Source organism: Hyla sarda, chromosome 1 (assembly GCF_029499605.1).
Source record: "Hyla sarda isolate aHylSar1 chromosome 1, aHylSar1.hap1, whole genome shotgun sequence".
NCBI lineage: Eukaryota > Metazoa > Chordata > Amphibia > Anura > Hylidae > Hyla > Hyla sarda.
In genome coordinates, this window is record NC_079189.1 from 245,892,126 (window position 1) to 245,914,530 (window position 22,405).

The window sequence follows — 22,405 nt, forward strand, 5'->3', positions numbered from 1 at the left end:
AAAAAAAGAAGCAATCGGATTGGTTGCTATGGGCAAAATGTCAACTCATTGGGTAGGTTCACATGTGCAGTATTTTGCTGTGTATTTTCTGCAGCTGATTGTGCTATACATTGACTTCAACAGGTAGGAAAAAATATACAGCAGCAAAACGCAGCAAAATATGCAACAAAATAAGGCACATGTGACCCTACCCTTACTATGCACAGGTTTTGATAAATTTCCTCAGCAGTGTTTCAAAGAGAGCATAACAAAGCCAGCAAGTATACATTATTTTGATGGTATGGAATAGTGTAGTTGACTATTCTATTCCCTAGTAGCAATCTCCTATTTAAACTAATTGGTAACATCAATAGAATGAATTATTATTGAATCAGTACATGCACAAATTACAAATGAGTCACACGTGGATAAGGCGGCATCATTTGGAAGACAGTTGTCTATCCGTGTATCTTCTTTCATTCCTTGTCTGCTTCTGCATATTTTCACAGTTTTTTTGCCTGTATCAGCTTCTCTCCAGGTCTGCTTCTTTTCCTTTTGTATATACTTTTTATTTTTTATGGCGGTGACACACTTCTGGTCCCCAGAACGATAGTTGCCACCCGGCTCATTGGCTTATATACTATATGGCCTAAGCCAGTCTATCTATGCTGTACACTAGCAACTATAGGTTGTATACATAATTGCCATTGCTCCACTGCATCAGGCCACTATCCTCTCAAATTTCTACATCTTCTTTTAGCAATCAGGTAAGGTTTTACCAGTTAGCCAACCATATAGTTTTCTCTATTGTTTATTGTTACACTTCTAGTTGCAATTTGTTCATGTCCTACTCTTCTAAGACACACATGATATTCTTAATGACATAACAGCTGACCAAAATGTCATAATTTTTCTGTATTTTATGGACTGCTCATAAAAACTATGCATAATTCAAAATTGGAGGGCCAAGTTACTGTAGATAAATGCAAAATGGGAACACTGGCACACAAATAACATAAAAGTCAAAACAAGTGTTAGGGCTGGTGCCTTCTCAATGGCATAGATGCATTAGGAGTATGTATTTTGTTATGTTATTGCATTTTGTTATGCTATTGATTCTCAGCATCTGCACTTAGCAGTTGCATTAATTTTTGTTTATCTCCTGATATAATTTGTGTGATATTGTGTAACTCTTTTTTTAAAGTTTTATAAACTAACAGCATTGTCCACATTATGTGATAGATGCCAATTTACACAACAATAAAGAAATAAGGCAGGGACACTTAATGGCAATTTTACACAAAGAAAAAAGTAACTTAATAGAAATCTGCCACAAAAACTCAGTCCAATCTTCAGCCAGCATGTTGTAGGGCAAATTGATATATAATTTTGTGGGAAACGTTCCAGGATAGGTAAACTATTTATGTGAATCTGTATAAGTGTGCATGTAGAAAGCGTAAAGCCTAGAATGAGCAGAAATATATATATCAATCTGCTCAGCTTCTCCTGTTCTATTACAGGATGCCTTCAGATTGGACTGTATTTTTTATGTGCCAGGTTCCCTTTAGGGCCAGCCCTGATTGGATTACTCTATTTATCTGGGCACTACGTTGGTCAGTAGACAAGTAAAAGCTGTCATGTTTACATAACACTGTGGTGTCGGCGGGGGGTGCAATGCAGGGTAGATGTTATAACCCAAGGGGCAGAGGTTATTAACCCCTTCTTGTCGTGACGCCAGGGCGTGGTTTAGTCTTAACCACCCAAAGGTAGTACCGCTGGTCCTGGGCTAGGCACGGGGCAATGAAGACACTAACGCCAAGTTACGGAAAAACGGCAGCTTTCCTGAGGTTAGACGGATGACACAGTCTATGCAGTACAGCCCAAATCACAAGGAGGTGACACAGGGGGACCTCACAGGCTTGCTGGGACTTGCAGTATGTAGAGACACTTTAGTGCAGGCCACGGTGACTAGACAATTGACTTGACGGATGACTGACTTGTGACTGACAAGACGATGACTTTAGCTAACGTGAGCTGACTTGTGGCTGCAGGCTTTAGGCTTGAGGCCTCCAATGCTCTGGACACACTCTGTAAGACATCTTGACTGCACTGGACCTCAGGAACAAGATTGCAGCCCTTCACCTGGTTATATAGGGGGGCTGTGCAAGGATCTCATAGGTCACCTAGGGGGGTCACCTGTTCACTAGTGCCTCCTGGGTAACAATCACATGGTATAACTTTAATCACATGGTATAATATTTAAAGGTACATCACACTTTATATGTACATAGGGGATAACACTGCAGGGGGCCCTGGGGACATAGAGGGACTCTGCCTGAAAAGGCAGGAGAAGGGTACGGGGAAACATTATCCCATACTGGGCCACCACAACACGCTAACCTAACACCTTAAAACATTACACATCTAGTAGCGGCGTCATGAAATAATAATAGAGTAGAATCTCCCAATAGCGGATGCTCACATGGAAGAAAAAAATGTCCGCTATTAAGAAATGTTCCCTATTGGGGAAAAAGCTCAAAAATCTTTCTAAATGACTGAATACTGTACTGTAGAGTGTAAATATCAATAAATATAGTGTAAATTTACAACACCATAAAAAGCAATATTACTGAAGAATCTCCCAATGCTGATTAATCACCCCTTATCACCCTCCTGTACCATTTCATCCTCCCGTGCCATTTTATTCCCACTCTTGATCCTTCCAATGCCACTTCATTCCTCCCCCCTTGAACTTGTGGTGCCACTTTATTCCCCCTTTGCCAAATCATCCCCCCCCCCCCCCCCCCCGACCTCTTGTGCCACATCACTAATCCCCTTCCCTCCTCTCCCTGTTGTTCTTTTTACCTGGCCAGCAGGCTCACATGCAGAGGCTCTCAGCAGGTTTGATGTTTTTCTGGCATCCACTGTGCTTGCACTTACTGAGAGCAGCAGCATCAATCTTCTAAGCTTCTCCTGTTCTATTACATGATGCCTTCGGATTGGACTGAAGGCATTTTTATTTTGTATATACATAATCAAAAGAGCAAACAGAAGGGTTCCCAAAAATGTATTGAAATGTGTGAATTATATATTTTTAATGTAAAAAAAAAAAAAAAGTTTATTTTGGTCGTATGACGCTTCACCACCAGGGATGAACACTTCTATTAATAGTATGTTGCCCCTTAAGAAAGGACATTGTTCAAAATGTAGGGGTGCAGGCACAGGCGCTTTCCAGCATCATGGGTAAGATCTCTCATCATGAGTTACATGGTTGTTAAGCACTGAGCACTTTGTTAGATTTAATCTCCAAGAGAAATACTATGCTGCTATACATTTATATAGCACTTCTGTTATTGGACCCTATGAGGCTGATATTGTTTCCATGGTCGGATAAATGTGAAATATTATTAAATGTGTCTCCATATTTTACTTGATACTCTTGATGTTACTTTTTAGATGTATCATGCACGTTGTCTGCATTTTTTATTAGTATTTTCCCGGTGACAATCCAATTTCTTTTGCGTAGAATTTCTTCTATATGAAAATATATTTTTACTGATATTCAATAAAGGATGATATTTTAATACAAAAGAGGTGTTGAACTCAGTTTTATGAGTACATGAAATAATCGTATGCTTGCACAATATCACTAGCTGCCTTGCCCCAGTAGGTAGGTAGGCATGTAGGCAATTCTCCCCACATTAAAGGGGTACTCCGGTGGAAGACTTTTTTTTTTTTTAATCAATCAACTGGTGCCAGAAAGTTAAACATATTTGTAAATAACTTCTATTAAAAAAATCTTAATCCTTCCAGTACTTATTGGCTGCTGAATACTACAGAGGAAATAATTTTCTTTTTGGAACATAGAGCTCTCTGCTGACATCATGACCACAGAGCTCTCTGCTGATATGTCTGTCCATTTTAAGAACTGTCCAGAGTAGGAGAAAAAGGAGAAAATCCCCTAAGAAAACATATGCTGATCTGGACAGTTCCTAAAATGGACAGAAATGTCAGCAGAGAGCACTGTGCTCATGATGTCAGCAGAAAGCACTGTGTTCCAAAAAGAAAATAATTTCCTCTGTAGTATTCAGCAGCTAATAAGTACTGTAAGGATTAAGATTTTTTAATAGAAGTAATTTACAAATCTCAATATGAATTCGAGTAGAATACAGACATAGCGCACATCTACAATCTTGTATAATGATCTGGTTGCTTCTCAGCACAATATCAAAAACTAACAGGTTGTTAGTATACATTTTTGATCAAAAAGTACAAGCCCACTCGCCACGTCAAGGCCACCTATTCAGAGTGGGTCCCTAACGTCCCTAGCATAAAATGGCGTAGCACCGGGCGGCGACCACCACCGCCGCGACACAGATGCCCACGGGGGGGGAGTGACCCACTGGCAGAGTGGCCCCAGTCTATGGGCCGCACCCGCCCGCAGACACAGCGCCACGGCAGCAACGGACGCCGCCCTGCACCACACCAGTGTGAACAAGGTTTAATGGCTCACTTACCATGCTCTCCCAGTCAGACTGGGAGGCTGCTAGGAGTGAAATGGCCCTAGTGTGGCTAATTACCACCTATATAGGTTTGGGCTGAGGGGGTGGGGAAGAGTGCAGCACATGTTCAAAAAAAAAAAAAAAGGAAGGATAGAAATCACAGTGTGAATTCGGGTAGAATACAGACATGGCGCACATCTACAATCTTGTATAATGATCTGATTGCTTCTCAGCATAATATCAAAGACTAACAGGTTGTTAGTATACATTTTTGATCAATAAGTACAAGCCCACTCGCCACGTCAAGGCCACCTATTCAGAGTGGGTCCCTAACATCCCTAGCATAAAATGGCGTAGCACCGGGCGGCGACCACCACCGCCGTGACACCAGTGCCCACGGGGGGGGGGGAGCGACCCACTGGCAGAGCGGCCCCAATGCCACTCAAACCAGTCATGGGCCGCACCCTCCCACAGACACAGCGCCACGGTAGCAACGAACGCCGCCCTGCACCACACCAGTGTGAACAAGGTGTAATGGCTCACTTACCATGCTCTCCCAGTCAGACTGGGAGGCTGCTAGGAGTGAAATGGCCCTAGTGTGGCTAATTACCACCTATATAGGTTTGGGCTGAGGGGGTGGGGAAGAGTGCAGCACATGTTCAAAAAAAAAAAAAAAGAAAGGATAGAAATCACAATATGAATTCGAGTAGAATACAGACATAGCGCACATCTACAATCTTGTATAATGATCTGGTTGCTTCTCAGCACAATATCAAAAACTAACAGGTTGTTAGTATGCGCTATGTCTGTATTCTACTCGAATTCATATTGTGATTTCTATCCTTTCTTTTTTTTTTTTAACATGTGCTGCACTCTTCCCCACCCCCTCAGCCCAAACCTATATAGGTGGTAATTAGCCACACTAGGGCCATTTCACTCCTAGCAGCCTCCCAGTCTGACTGGGAGAGCAAGGTAAGTGAGCCTTTACACCTTGTTCACACTGGTGTGGTGCGGGGCGGCGTCCGTGGCTGCCGTGGCGCTGTGTCTGCGGGCGGGTGCTGCCCATAGACTGGTTTGAGAGGCATTGGGGCCGCTCTGCCAGTGGGTCGCTCCCCCCCCCGTGGGCATCTGTGTCGCAGCGGTGGTGGTCGCCGCCCGGTGCTACGCCATTTTATGCTAGGGACGTTAGGGACCCACTCTGAATAGGTGGCCTTGACGTGGCGAGTGGGCTTGTACTTTTTGATCAAAAATGTATACTAACAACCTGTTAGTTTTTGATATTGTGCTGAGAAGCAATCAGATCATTATACAAGATTGTAGATGTGCGCTATGTCTGTATTCTACTCGAATTCATAATTTACAAATCTGTTTAACTTTCTGGCACCAGTTGATTAACCTCTTAACGACGAAGGACGTAAATGTACGTCCTGGTGATGCGGTACTTAACGCACCAGGATGTACATTTACATCCTAAGCATAAGCGCGGGCATCGGAGCGATGCCCGGATCATGCGCGGCAGGTCCCGGCTGTTGATCGCAGCCAGGGACCCGCCGGTTATGGCGGACATCCGCGATCCCGCGGATGTCCGCTATTAACCCCTCAGATGCCGTGATCAATACCGATCACGGCATCTGCAGCATCGCGGTCACTTAATTGGATGATGGGATCGCCCGCAGCGCTGCCGCGGCGATCCGATCATCCAGCACGGCAGATGGAGGTCCCCTCACCTGCCTCCGCTGTCTTCCGGGAGTCTTCTGCTCTGATCTGCCTTCCCGCAGACTAGAGCAGAAGATGACCGATAACCCTGATCAGTGCTGTGTCCTACACATAGCACTGAACAGGATTAGCAATCGAATGATTGCTATAAATATTTCCCTATGGGGACTATTAAAGTGTAAAAATAAAAGTAAAAAAAATAAAGTAAAAAAAATTTGAAAAACCCCCTCTCCCAATAAAAACTTCATTTGCCCCATTTTCCCTATTTCACCCCCAAAAAGTGTTAAAAAATATTTTATATACATATTTGGTATTGCCGCGTGCGTAAATATCTGAACTATTAAAATAAAATGTTAATGATACCGTACGGTGAATGGCGTCAACGTAAAAGAAAAAAGTCCAAAATAGCTGCTTTTTTATAACATTTTATTCCCAAAAAAATTTATAAAAAATGTATTCAAAGTTTTATATAAGCAGATATGGTATCAATAAAAATTACAGATCACTGTGCAAAAAATGAGCCCTCATACCGCCGCTTATACGGAAAAATGAAAAAGTTATAGGTCTTCAAAATAGGGGGATCTTAAATGTACTAATTTGGTAAAAAAATTTGTGATTTTTTTTAAGCGCAACAGTAATAGAAAAGTATATTATCATGGGTATCATTTTAATTGTATTGACGCAAAGAATAAAGAACACATGTCAGTTTTACCATAAAGTGTACGGCGTGAAAACTAAACCTTCCAAAATTAGCAAAATTGTGGTTTTCTTTTTAATTTCCCCACACAAATAGTATTTTTTTGGTTGCGCCATACATTTTATGGTAAAGTGAGTGATGGCATTACAACAGACAACTAGTCACGCAAAAAACAAGCCCTCATTCTAGTCTGTGGATGAAAATATAAAAGAGTTATAATTTTTTGAAGGCGAGGAGGAAAAAATTAAAATGTAAAAATAAAATTTCCTGCATCCTTAAGGCCCAAATGGGCTGCGTCCTTAAGGAGTTAAAAAAAAAAAGTTTTCCACCGGAGTACCCCTTTGAGTAAAAGCCCCTATAGATAGGTAGGTAATCCTCTATTTGCTAAAATCCCCCAGTAGGTAGGAAATTCCCCCTCTCCAATTAGGTAAAAGACCCATTAGGTAGGAAGGACACTCACCCCCCTAATGTAGATGTCTCCAGAAGGTAGGTAACCCCCCTCCATTAGGTAGAAGCCCCCAATAGGTAAGTTATTCCTCCTCTATTAGGTAGAAGCCCTAGGTATGTAGGTAGGTAATCCCCCCCAATTTGGTAGATGCCGCCAGTGGCTAGGTAGAAAATCCCCCTATTAGGTACATGACACTTGTACAGTAGTGAATGTCCATGTATGCCCTATGAATGCACCTTGTGATCTTATTTACATTGGAAGTAGCTGCACAATACTGCACTGCCTTTTTGTTTTTTGTTAACCCCTTAAAGAGCAAGCTATTTTTCATTTCTACACTTTCGTTTTTTCCTCCCCACCAACTAAAATTCATAACGCTTTAAATTCTCCACCTACAGACCCATATGAGGGTTTACAAAATGTTATTTAAAAAAACAATTTGATAGGGGGAGGTGCCTAAAAATTTACTTTTAATTCACCAGATAAAATTTTACACAAAAATGATAATCCAGTGCTCAAATTGACTTATACCCTGATGTCATGTGGGGCACGCAGGTCAGCAGGCTACGCAGCCACGTCACCACCAGGGCCGTAGGTAAGCCTGTGGGCTGGCCTGGGACATCACAGGGCCAGCCCTCTTTTACTGTTAACCAGAGGCGGCTCTAGAATTTGTGAGGCCTTAGGCATAAACATGAGGCCCCTGCATCATTTTCTGCAGACGTCACATACTGATCCAAAATGTAAAAAAAATACCATTTAGCAACTTTTGGGGTGCGTCCGTTTCTATGCAGTGCACTTTTCGATAAAACGACTCTTAATCTTTATTCTGTAGGTCCATACGATTGCAATGATTCCCATTTTATATTGGTTATTTATATTTAACTACTTTAAATAAATTCTTGTACAAAAATGAGTTTGCTTTAAAGTGTCTCTTCTTACCCCTATAACCCTTTTATTTTTCCGCATACAGGGCGGTATGAGGGCTCATTTTTTTGTGCTGTGATCTGAAGTTTTTATCAGGACCATTTTTTTTTTACACCTTTTGACCGTGTTTTATTTTTTGACCAAAAATATGCACTAATGGACTTTGATATTTTTTTCAAGCTTTTGCCAGTACAGGGCAGCCTATGTATATAGCACAGCAGTTTTATGTCCCTGTATACCAATGACTGTGCTGTGTCATCTGAACTGGCCCATAATCCATTTATTATGTACGTAATATGGGCCAGGCAGGGCAGAGAACACAGCACAGACATTGATGTACAGTGACATAATACTGCTGGGCTATATACATTAATTGTGCTGTACCCACTGCTCTGGTTACTATATATATATATACAGGGCAGTAGGTACAGTACAGGGCAGCCTATGTATATAGCCCAGCAGTATTATGTCCCTGTATACCAATGACTGTGCTGTGTCATCTGAACTGGCCCATACTACATTAATTATATACGTAATATGGGCCAGGCAGGGCAGAGAACACAGCACAGACACTGATATACAGTGACATAATACTGCTGGGCTATATACATAGACTGTGCTGTTCCCACTGCCCTGGCTACTAGCAGCCAGGGCAGTGGGAACAGCACAATTAATGTATATAGCCCAGCAGTATGATGTCACTGTATATCAGTGTTTCCCAACCAGGGTGCCTCCAGCTGTTGCAAAACCATAACTACGGCAAACTGGTAGTTGTAGTTTTGCAACAGCTGGAGGAACCCTGGTTGGGAAACACTGCTGTATATCAATGACTGTGCTGTGTTCTCAGGCTGGCCCATACAGCATATACTACAATATATAAATATATACAGGGGACTTAACTACAGAGCCCGTCACCTTCTGACCTTCTTTTCCGCACTGATGGCCGCCTCTGCAGGTCGGAGACTGCCAGACTGGATGGAGCTCTGCTTGCATGGAGTAAAGATCCAGACCGCAGAGGCTGTACAGCTGTGAGGCAGTGTGTCTCTCTTCTGCTCTGCGGTGAGCAGCCGGGGAGGGGGAGAGCAAGGACTATTAAGTAATAAGCTGCAATGTCTGTGGCACATGACCAGCCCCATCAGCCCCCTCTCTTAAAGGGGCAGCAGGGGCTGGTCGGAAGCAGCGCTGGAGCCCAAAGGAAATGTTTTATTTTTAAACTTCACTCCCTGCAGTCGGGGCCGGAGAGTAGGGAGTTGCGCCGGTCGGTCTATGCGGGCCGTTTGTGCGGGCCGCCGGTGCATTGCCGTGGAATGAGATTTGCCATAGAATGAGATGGTCCGCCTCCATCACATCCTATTGGCTCTCTCTTGTCACGTGACATATTTAAACGTCACGCATCGATGCGCACAGCAGTGTCAGTTTGGCTATCACGGGGAGAGGATCTCCTCACCCTGTGATAGCTGAAGCTGTACGGAGCTCTCATGGCCTCTGTGGCCCGACAGAAGTTCACACATGTACGCAGCTCATACGGCTGCCTCATATACATTTACTGTTGATCCACAGCGCTATCGGGATCCCGATGCCCGATGGCGCTGTCATCAGTGTGCGTCCCCGCCAGCGCCCCACGCCCGCAGCTCTACACCCCGTCCCCCGCATCTCTACTCCCCGTCCCCCGCAGCTCTACTCCCCGTCCCACGCATCTCTACTCCCCGTCCTACGCATCTCTACTCCCCGTCCTACGCATCTCTACTCCCCGTCCCCCGCATCTCTACTCCCCGTCCTACGCATCTCTACTCCCCATCCTACGCATCTCTACTCCATGTCCCCCGCAGCTCTACTCCCCGTCCTACGCATCTCTACTCCCCGTCCCCCGCATGTCTACTCCCCATCCCCCATAGGTCTATTCCCCGTCCCCTGTTAACGCTCAGGGAGCGATCCACAGCGCTATGGGGATTCCTATGCCCGATGGCGCTGTCATCAGTGTGCGTCCCCGCGAGCGCCCCATGCCCGCAGCTGTACTCCCCGTCCCCCGCAGCTCTACTCCCCGTCCCGTTAACGCTCAGGGAGCGGGGAACAGAAAGTAGAGCATCGGGCGCAGGTAAAGTAGTACTGCGCATGCGCAGCACTACGCGAATAACTTGACCTGCGCCCGATGCTCTACTTTCTGTTCCCCGCTCCCTGAGCGTTAACGGGACGGGGAGTAGAGCTACGGAGGGACGGGGAGTAGAGCTGCGAGGGGCGGAGGACGGGGAGTAGAGCTGCGGGGGGCGGAGGATGGGGAGTAGAGCTGCGGGCGTGGGGCGCTGGCGGGGACGCACACTGATGACAGCGCCATCGGGCATCGGGATCCCGATAGCGCTGTGGATCAACAGTAAATGTATATGAGGCAGCCGTATGAGCTGCGTACACGTGTGAACTTCTGTCGGGCCACAGAGGCCATGAGAGCTCCGTACAGCTTCAGCTATCACAGGGTGAGGAGATCCTCTCCCTGTGATAGCTAAATTGACACTGCTGTGCGCATCGATGCGTGACGTTTAAATATATCACGTGACAAGAGAGAGCCAATAGGATGTGATGGAGGCGGACCATCTCATTCTATGGCAAATCTCATTCCACGGCAATGCACCGGGCCTATTTTAACGCAGGGGCCTGGAGCTACCGCTCCAGCCGCCCCTACGTTAATACGGCCCTGGGTACGGAAGACCGTTGCTGGAGCTCTTTAAGCGTATGTTCACACTGAGAAATTGGAGAGGAATTTCCTTGAGTAATTCTGCTCGCTTTTTCCTCTCCAATTCATTCAGCAGTGAAAATCCCCATAGAGCTGTACAGAATTTCTGCCCCTCAGTTCACACTGAGGAATTTCCTCAAGCAGAATTCTGACGAGGAAGTCTGTTCCGCTTGAAGAAAGAACATCAGCGTCTAAGGCTAGGTTCAGACTACGGAATCTCCAGGCAGAAAATTTCCGCCTGGCGCTAGGACCGCGCGGACACTGCAGTCTCCCATAGACTGCTATGTGTTCCGCTCGGATTTCCGCCTGAAGAAAGAGCAACCCCTTTCTTCAGGCGGAAATTTTCTAGTGGATTTTCAAAGCGGATTTTCCGCTTCACAAATTCCGAAGTGTGAATTTGTGAACGGAAAACCATTCACTACACTAGACATTTTAGCAAACGGAATTTCTGACGGAAATTTTACGTCTGCATTTCTGTCGGAAATTCCGTAGTCTGAACCTAGCGTTACTCCCATAGAGATCAATGTTAATTTTTTTTTCAGTCAGAATCATTTCCATGCGGAATTGGCGTGGAATTGGGGCAGAAATGGTGCGAAATTGGCGCGGAATTTCCGCATGAAAAAAAAAAAAAGAGGATAATATATATATATTATACTCTTCTCTTCCTCCGCTTGAAATTTTCATTTCCGCGTGTGGAATTCTGCTCGAATTTAACTCCAATTCCGTGCCAATTCCGTGCAAAATCTCTGTGAGTTCTTGTGGAAAAGTAACAATATTTTGAAGCAGAAAATTTCTGCTTGATTTCCACCCCAATTCCTCAGTGTGAACATACCCTAAGGGTTATCAGTGAGGATTAAGCACCCCGGAGGCACCTCTACATCTATATTTGACCGTATATTATTCTTTCTATTGTCTGGGAATATAAAATATATCTTAATATGAGTAATTGATGAGAGGTTTTGAAGCACTATATATTCATAAAGCTCTCAAGTTATGATATGGTTAAAACCTGCTGAGCGAATACATTACAGTATCAAAGAAACCATTGTGTATATCCCCTGAGGATGGCAGTTAAAACTGGTTGAAACGCGTTGGGTATTATTAAGTGGAGTTGATCATGATATAACATTCATGAACATTTTAAACATATCTAACTTGGGATTGAGCATACCTTTATTGGTCTTCCATCTGCTTATTTTGTATGTTTAAGTTGGTGTAAGTCAATTTGACCGCTGGATTATCATTTTTGTGGTGAATTTTATCTGGTGAGTTAAAAGTTAAGTTTTAGGCACCTCCCCCAGTCAAATTGTTTTTTTGATATAATTTTGTACTTCTATATTGGTGGATTCCTTGTAGATCCATACCTATTGAGCAAGTTCTTATAAGCTATATGAGGGTTTGTTTGTTTTTTTGCGCCACCAATTTTACTTTGTAATGACATCAATAATTTCACCACACAATCTATGGCGAAACCAGAAAAAAAATTTCTGGGGCAAATTTTTTTTTTAAATGCCATTTTGTAACTTTTGGGGGCTTCCGATTCTACGCAGTGCACTTTTCAGTAAAATTGACACAGAAATTTATTCTGTAGTTCCATTCGGTCACAAGGATACCTAATTTATATAGGCTTTATTTTATTTCACTAATTGTCATCTTCTGACCCCTATAACTTTTTATTTTTCCGCATATAGTGCTAATTTTTTGCACCGTGATCTGAAGTTTTAATCTGTACCATTTTTGTTTTGATGGGACTTTTTGATTGCTTTTTATAAAAAAAAGTTAGAGTATACAAAAATTACCAAAAATACACAATTTTGTACTTTGGAATTTTTTACGTATACGCCAATGTCCGTGTGGCTCAATTAACATATATTTTTATAGTTCGGACATTTACGCACACGGCTATACCACATATGGTTATTTATGTTAACATATATTTTTTTTTTTTACATGGGAAAAGGGGGCTGATTCAAACTTTTATTAGGGAAGGGGTTAAATCACATTTATTAATTTTTTTTTTTAACTATTTGTACACCATTTATTAGCCCCCATAGGGGACTATTACATGCAATCTTCTGATTGCATGCACTGTTCAATGCTATGCCATAGAATAGCACTGATCAGTGTTATCGGCACTCTGCTGCTCCAGCCTGGATCTCAGGCATGGAGCAGCAGAACGCCAATTGGACAGAGATGGAAGCAGGTAGGGACCCTCCCCTGTCCTCTCAGCTGTTTGGGACGCTGCAATTTCACTGCGGCAGGCCCAAACAGCCAGACTGAGCTGCCAGGAACGGTTTACTTTCGTTTTAGACTAAGGGGTTAATGCCGGGCATCAACGCGATCTGTGATGTCTGCATTAGGCTGATAGCCACTGGGAACACCCGGCTATAATGCGGGGTCAGCCCGTGGCCCCGCGTCATAGCAGGGGAGCGGGACCAAGGGGTACAGGTATGGCCTTGGTCCTTAAGGTGTTACTACTTTTTTTAAATGGTACTCCAGTGGGGGGAAAAAATAGCTTCTATTAAAAAATCTTAATCCTTCCAGCACTGATCAGCCGCTGTAAACTTCAGAGGAGGTTGAGTTGTTCTTTTCAGTCTGAACACAGTGCTCCCTGCTGACACCTCTGTCTGTGTCAGAAACTGTCCAAAGTTGGAGCAAATCCTCATAGCAAACCTCTCCTGCTCCAGACAGTTTCTGACACGGACAGAGGTGTCAGCAGAGAGAACTGTGGTCAGATGGAAAAGAACTACACAACTTCCTCTAGAGGACACAGCAGCAGAATACATCCCTGGATCAACGTTCTGTCCCTGTAACGCTAGTATACATAACCAGCAATGTTATTATTCTCCAAAAGTGCATCCAGACCCCTTTTGAATTATTTTACAGCGTTCACCATGACCACCTCCTCAGGCTGAGAATTCCACAGTCTCACTGCTCTTACAGTAAAGAGTGTGCTGGTGTAGAAACCTTCTTTCCTCAAGACGTAGAGGATGCCCCCTTGTTACAGATACAGTCCTGGGTATGAATAGATCATGGGAGAGATCTCTGTACGGTCCCCTGATATACAATATTAATACATAATTATTAGGTCGCCCCTAAGCCTTCATTTTTTTCTAAACAAAATAATCCCAATTCTGATCATCTTTCTGGGTACTGTAGTCCTCCAATTCCCCGTATTACTCTGGTTGCCTGTCTTTGATCCCTCTCCAGCTCCACTATATCTTTCTTGTACACTGGTGCCCAGTACTGTACACAGTATTGCATGTGTGGTCTGACTAGTGATTTTTTCAACGGCAGAATTATTTCCTTGTCGTGAGCATCTATGCCCCTATTGATGCACCCCATGATTTTATTTGCCTTGGCAGCAGCTGCCCGACATTGGTCACTACAGCTAAATTTCCTTAAGACTCCTAAGTCCTTTTCCATGTCAGTTGTCCCAAGCGTTTTCCCATTTAATACATAATCCCAGCCCGGATTTTTCCTCTCCATGTGCATTAGCTTACATTTATCAGTGTTGAACCTCATCTGCCACTTCCCAGCCCAAACCTCCAACCTATCCAGATCCATTTGTAATAGTGCACAGTCCTCTATTGTGTTTACCGCTTTACAGAGTTTAGTATCATTTGCAAAGATTGCTACTTTACTATTCAACCCCTCTGCAAGGTCATTTATAAATATATTAAATAGAACAGGACCCAAGACTGAGCCCTGTGGTACCCCACTAGTAACAGTCACCCAACCAGAATAAGTACCATTAATAACCACACTGTTTCCTATCACTGAGCCAGTTACTTACCCACTTGCGCACATTCTCCCCCAGCCCCATCCTTCTCATTGTAAACACCAATCTTTTATGTAGTACCGTATCAAATGCTTTGGAAAAATCCAGATATATGACATCCAACAATTCCCCCTGGTCCAGTCTGGAGCTCCCCTCCTCATAAAAGCTGATTAGTTTGACAGGACCGATCCCTCAGAAAGCCATGCTGATATGGAGTCATACATTTATTTTTATCAAGATACTCCAAAATAGCATCTCTTAGAAAACCCTCAAACTATTTACATACAACCAAGGTTAAGCTAACAGGCCTATAATTCCTGGGGTCACCTTTTGACAACTTTTTAAATATTGGTACCACATTCGCCATGCGCCAGTCCTGGGGAACAGACTTTGTCACTATAGAGTCCCTGAATATTAAAAATAGAGGTTTGTTTATGACATTACTTAATTCCTTTAGAACAGGGGGGTGAATGCCATCTGGACCTGGTGATTTCTCTATTTTTTGTAGGCAGCACTGTACTTCTTCCTGGGTTAGACAGGTGACCTGTACAGGGGAGTTTACCTAATCACACTGTATTTCACCTGGCATTTCATTTTTCCTCGGTGAATACAGCGGAGAAGGCTTTGTTTAATATATTTGCTTTTTCCTGATCCCCGTTTATAATTTCTTCTTTATCGTTTTTTAAAGGGCCAACACTTTCATTTTTAACCTTTTTGCTATTTATATAGTTAAAGAACATTTTTGGTTAGTTTTACTCTCTTTGGCAATGAGTCTTTCTGTCTCTATTTTTGGGGCTTTTATTTGTCTTTTTTTACATATTCTACATTTTTCTCTATAGCCTTTTAATGCTTCTTCACTGTGGTCCTGTGTTAGTCGTTTAAATGCTTTATTTTTGTCATTTATTGCCCCCTTAACATTTTTATTCATCCATATTAGTTTTCTTTTATTTCTGACCCTTTTATTCCCATAAAGGTATATACATTTTACAGTGAGAGTTTAAGATATTTTTTAAAAGTTTCCCATTTAGTGTCAGTATTCTTGTTTTTGAGGACATTATCCCATTTCATATTGTTAAGGGCTTCTCTGAGTTGGTCAAACTTTGCCTTCCTAAAGTTCATTGTTTTTGTTGCCCCTCGCGAGATTCCCTTATTGAAGAACAAGTTATAATGTATTATATTGTGATCACTATTTCCTAGGTGTCCTTCTACCTGCACATTAGTTACTTTTTCAGGTCTGTAGGTTAATATTAAGTCTAGAAGGGCGCCCCCTCTGGTCGGGCCCTGCACCATTTGGGACAGATAATTGTCTTTAGCTATAGTCAGAAACCTGGTTCCTTTATAAGATTCACAGGTCTCAGTCTCCCAGTTTATATCAGGATTGTTAAAGTCCCCCATTATTATCACCTTGTTCTGATTTGCTGTATTGTTTATTTGCCTCAGTAATTGATCTTCTGTCTCTTCCATTATGTTTGGTGGCTTATAGCAAACCCCTATCAGAATTTTTTTTAATCTCCATATATTTCTACCCATAATGACTTCACATTATCGTTTCCCTCCCGTATATCCTCCCGCAGTGTGGCCTTCAGACTGGACTTTACATAACGACAAACCCCTCCCCCTTTCCGTTTTGTCCGATCCTTCCTGAATAGACTATAACCCTGTATGTTGACCGTCCAGTCACAGCTATCATCCAACCAAGTCTCTGTTATCACCGCTATGTTATAATTCTCCTCAGACATCAATCACTCCAGTTCGTCAGCTTTATTGGTCAGACTTCTGGCATTAGTCAACATGCAATTCAATGGTGTATGTTTTTTTTTCCTATGAAGCCTATCCCTATAAACTATTCTAACCCCTCCCTCCGCTCCACCCCCAGGTACATTAATAAGTCCCCCCTCTCTATCTATACTATCTTCCCCCTCTATGTTGTAGGTACCCTCCCCCCTATGAGAACCCCTATCAGAATTTTTTAACTTTTATCTCCATATATTTCTACCCATAATGACTCCACATTATCATCCCCCTCCCATATATCCTCCTGCAGTGCGGCCTTCAGACTGAACTTTACATAAAGACAAACTCCTCCCCCTTTCCATTTTGTCCGATCCTTCCTGAATAGACTATAACCCTGTTGACTGCCCAGTCACAGCTATCTACCAACCAAGCCTCTGTTATACCCACTATGTCATAATTCTCAGACATCAACCACACCAGTATGTCAGTTTTATTGGTCAGACTTCTGGCATTAGTCAACGTGCATTTCAATGGTGTTTTTTTTTTTTTTTTTTCCCCTATGACGCCTATCCCTTTTACCTATTCTAACCCCTCCCTCCGCTCCAACCCCAGGTACATTAATAAGTCCCCCCTCTCTATCTACACTATCTTCCCCCTCTATGTTGTAGGTACCCCCCCCCCCCCCCCCATAAATACTGGAGGATTACGATTTTTTAAATAGAAGTAATTTACTAATCTGTTTATTTTTCTGGCACCAGTTGATCTGAAAAAGAATATTTTCCACCGGAGTACCCCTATAATTACTACTTTTGTTTACTACTTCTTGCACCTGGACTACCTTATAAGACTGGCATTTAATTCGGTCATTTTAGAAAAATTTGACTTAAACCACTGAGAATTCAAAACATTGCTTGTATTTCTTGCCTTGGTGGTGATACAAAAAAACAAAACAACATAGTCTCAAGGTGATAACAGGTGCTCAACCCAAAGTGCAATTGTGCACACATACAATGGGGTAGAGGACCCGCACCTATGGACCAGAGTGGGGTTTCAATCCTTTGGTAAATATATACAATGATATTAGCTAATTCTCAAAACTGATGTAAAAATGAGACATTAGCCAGTATATCCTTATATGAAGGACATACCTGAGCCCGCACACCACGCCAAGGTTTCTCATGGGATGCGGGACCTATCCACTAACCTTTTTTACCTGGCCAGATACATAGAACCAGGAACCAGATATAGAGCAGCCTAAGGTCCAACTTGCAGACTGCTCCCCAGTCGCCTCCACCCTTGCTGGTGATACCTACTTTTTGATAAAAGCCTGTCCTTTTGTGGTACTACTGTCACTAAATAGGTATTTGACCTTGTTTGAGGTTCTTACCTATATTAGCTTATGTTTACATTTATTGTAATTCTAACAAAACCTTTCCAGACATATGTTTTAATGGCCCTTCTATAATGGTGCCAGCAGGGTACAATAATTTGTTTTAGTTTAAAGGTGAGATCTAGAACATTTACAATACTGAATTGCTAGAGACAGGTGTCTTATAAATTTACCATATTAAAGCAGAATTAAAACATGAACATTTACAGTAACTCAAAAACACAACCATAATGCCCAACATCCTACCAGGCTGACCTATTGATCCTTTTTAATCCTTAAATTAGACCTTTGAATGCAGATATTTATCATACAGTGAGAATGTAACATGAATCGATGCAGTGCCTGTACATCACCTTACCTGTCTGTTGTCCCTCTGCCACATGAATTAGTAATACCATCCAACATAATATACTCATCCCAGCTCTGAATCCTGTATGTGTTGTCAGCAATTCAGTCCACTTCATTGTTTCAAGTCCTACACTCCAATGGTAGTGCTACTAATTCCTTATGAGCCTCTGATAAGGCATTGTGTTGAGCCAGAGGATCATCTATTCACTGCAGTATTATTTGTCATAAACTGTATATAAAGTTATGAGTGGGGAACATAGATGACAAAATGACGTCAGTCTTAAAGTAGTTTACAATTGTGGTTTGTAATGAGATGTCTGCAAAGTTAGGATGTGTATTTAGGGCAGCTGTTACATACTCAAAACCACAGAAAAGCCAGTACAGAAACTATTGAGCCTTTTAACTGTGGGATGTTTTAACTCTCCAAACAGGGATGTGAAAGGAAAGTGGCTTCATTCATACATCATACATCTGATGATCTTGTAAGGAAAATGTTACTTGTCTTACGGTGGAAACTTTGAATTTTCATAAGTTTTGAAAAAATAACTTACGCGATGAGTAAGTGGAAAAAAAATCACTATTTGCACATAATGAAGTCTGGAAGACAGTTTTGTGAGGTTTGGACTATGGAAAAACACAGGCGAAGGTCTTTGGGGGATCAGAAATAATGTGAGGGGACAGGTTGTGGATGGCCTTGTATGTAATTCTTAGCAGTTTAAATTCAATTCTTTGGGCAACTGGTAGCCAGTTAAGGGTTTGTCAGGCTGCAGAGTCGAGGATGGATTGGAGGGGAATTAGAGTGTTTGATGAAGGGCCACAGAGAAGGATGTAGCAGTAGTCCAAGTGGGAGATGATGAGGGTACTAGTAGTTCAGTTGATAACAAGTTAACATCAGAGGCAGAAAATAATCGGACGCTGCGATGGACATCCTCATAAAATCTTTAGATATCAAAGTTAAATGGGCACTGTCAGATACTTTTGATATGTTGTAAAGCACGTATAACCAATAGGTTTTGCAATTGCTTTCATTAGAAAATTTTCATTATTTCATACTGAAAAAGCCAGTCAAACAACTGTCCCCCTGCCTGCTTGGACACATACTAGTCCTGCTGTGTCCATGCATCATCACCTATGTCATGGACACACTTCCTTGATTGACAGCTGTAAGCGCAGGGCTCACACCTGGAGGAAAAATCCTCCCACTGTCAGCTCGTGTCCCGCTACTGTCAGTGAGGACAAGCTGGGAGTTGTAGTTCTGCTAATGCTAGGGGAGATGTGAGCAGACAGCATACTGAGGGAGGGGGTGGAGACGTGCACAGTGAGGCCACGCCCCCTCCCTTTGAGAGGAATTCAGACTAGTGAGCTAAATTAAAAGTGTAATAAAAAAATAAATAAAGGTCAGGATTAGGTACTGAGTGATATATTAAAACAATGTTTTTTTGTTGGATCTGAAGGGTATGCTTTAAGGTATTTCAAAAGTTCTTACTGTCTTTCAAATAACGCATTTTTTGGACTTGCGTCCCCTTCCTCAGGTTTACAGACAAGGATACAGCACCTGGTCTACTGCTTCCTTATATGTAGACATACAAATTAAAGAAGGATGCTAAACGACCTCACTGGTCCATGCCAAAAACAGTACTCAATCAGAAAGTACAAAAAAAGTACAAAAACAGAAAGTGCATAAAAGTAAACAATGGGTTTCCACAAACTAAAAGTACATATTATAAGTAGTGTCTCTGATACACTTTTACTTACATCTAAGTAACAGACATGTGGGCTTGAATAAGAAAAGTTACACCCCTATAACGAACTATAGCTGAGTATGGTTCTAAGGCGCATCGCATGCTACAGCACATCTGGATTGCGGGCATCACTTCTGGTAGTTGATAGAAGTCTCACCCGCAGTCTCCAGTGGGCATGATCAGAGCACAGGAGAGTTGACGTTACATCCGGCAGACAGAGGGTAGCGATATGTCACTTCCAGCTTTCCTAGAACAGACACAGATCCAGAGTGAATGCATCATGATTGTTTGCCATGGAATGTCTGTTGAAAGGTTTCTACGAAAGGAATAAAGCTCTTTTAATAAAAACATTTAGGGGGACATTTATCATTGTTGCTTTGGGAAGCAAGTTCTGAAATAATTTTTTTTGCTTTAGTTTTGCTTATGTGTGACATATTTATCATACTATCATATATCATACAGTATTTGGCTTACATAAGCAAAAACAATAAATCACTTTAGAATACCACTTTTTTAGCACACATAAGTGAAAACCAATAAATTACTTCAGAACATTTAATTATATATTACATATTTTTTTACCACTTTTTCGGTACAAATGGCCCTTGCCCACCCTGGAAACGTCAGACTGATTAGTATATTTATGGCGCTCTGCCCTGGGGAGAACGCCCATAAAGCAGGGTTTACGAACAGGGAGCCTCCAGCTGTTGCTAAACAGGAGGCTTCGTGTTTGGAATGATGGGAGTTGTTATTTAACAACAGCAAGCCTCCCGTTAAGTACCAGCAGGAGTCTCGCTGTCCCTAAACTACAACTCCCGATTCCGTTATCAGGACTGATAACGGCATCTATGGAGTTAAAGTTGCCAAGACCGGCACGATCCCGGTCTTTGACCGCCGGGTCCAACTTGACAGCCGGGTCCAACTTGCATTCTCCTGCAGCGCGTCACGCTGAGCTGGATATCGCCAGGACATATGCATACGTCCAGTTGCGCTAACTAGCTAGCAACTGGAATGTATGCATACATCCTAGGGCGGGAGGGGGTTAAAAATGCTGTCAAATGGCATTTTTGTAAGCCAGGTCAGACATGGCTTTGACTTGTGACCTTTTGAAGGGGGTGTGCAACTTTTTTTTTTGCTTTTGCAACTTTATATGTACCCACAAAAGTATCACAATAAATTGCTTAGGCATGCGTGCAACTTTTTGTGTGACTTTTGTAAGCAAAAAAGAGCTCTAAATCCTTTGATAAATCTCCCCCATAGCAAACTTGTTTGATCTTTATATAATTGGCTGGTTTTACTGTATAACATAAATATGATTTGTAAGTATGACTTGACATGTTAGGTACTATGGGATTTTGTTCAAAATACAAAGATATAGGATATTTGTGAAAGAAATATTTATTAAATTTAGGCAAAAAAAATACTGTAAGTAAAAATAAATATAGACAATTAATATATGAAAGAAATTGGTCGGGCAGTATAAGTTAATAGATAAAATTGATGGATAATATTGCAAATGCTAAAGGGGAGATTTAACAAAAACTATAGAGGAACAGTGGTGCAGTTTCCCAGATTGCGTCTTTTATTTTTGTTTAAAAGCTTCTGAAACTTAAAAAAGTTATCTATTTGGTTGCTATGGGCAACTGTGCCACTCCTCTACACAGGTTTTGATAAATCTCCCCCATAAGATTAACCCCTTAAGGACCAATGACGTACCGGTACGTCATTGGTCCTGCTCTTCTGCTATAACGCGGGGTTACACAGTAACCCCGCGTCATATCATGACGGGCCCGGCGTCATAGTGAAGCCGGGACCCGCCTCTAATAGCGCGCAGCGCCAATCGCGGCGCCGCGCGCTATTAACCCTTTAGCCGCGCGCTCAAAGCTGAGCCGCGCGGCTAAAAGTGAAAGTGAAAGTTCCCGGCTAGCTCAGTCGGGCTGTTCGGGATAGCCGCGGCTAATCGCGGCATCCCGAACAGCTGACAGGACAGCGGGAGGGCCCCTTCCTGCCTCCTCGCTGTCCGATCGCCGAATGACTGCTCAGTGCCTGAGATCCAGGCATGAGCAGTCATCCGGCAGAATCGTTGATCACTGGTTTCTTATGAGAAACCAGTGATCAACATAGAAGATCAGTGTGTGCAGTGTTATAGGTCCCTATGGGACCTATAACACTGCAAAAAAAAAGTGGAAAAAAAAAGTGAATAAAGGTCATTTAACTCCTCCCCTATTAAAAGTTTGAATCACCCCCCTTTTCCAATAAAAAAAAAAACACAGTGTAAATAAAAATAAAAATAAACATATGTGGTATCAGCGCGTGCGGAAATGTCCGAATTATAAAAATATATCATTAATTAAACCGCTCGGTCAATGGCGTGCGCGCAAAAAAATTCCAAAGTCCAAAATAGTGCATTTTTGGTCACTTT

General features: G+C 42.5%; 1 protein-coding gene across 4 annotated transcripts in view; it reads right to left on the reverse strand.

The window, feature by feature from the left end:
• The window catches only part of LOC130304895 (leukemia inhibitory factor receptor-like), a 137,330-nt gene extending 117,163 nt beyond the window's left edge, over positions 1 to 20,167 (reverse strand). For 3 of the 4 annotated variants that reach the window (XR_008854637.1, XM_056551962.1, XM_056551961.1), the window contains exon 1: positions 18,252 to 18,428. Coding sequence is in view for 2 of the 4 variants with exons in the window: in XM_056551962.1 (XP_056407937.1) it covers positions 18,252 to 18,357 (106 nt within the window). In the remaining 2 variants the exon portion in view is untranslated. Of the gene's footprint in view, positions 1 to 18,251; positions 18,429 to 19,996 lie in introns of those variants that run through there. The other variant, XM_056551963.1, reaches the window with a different exon arrangement.
• Between the last annotated feature and the right edge of the window lie 2,238 nt (positions 20,168 to 22,405).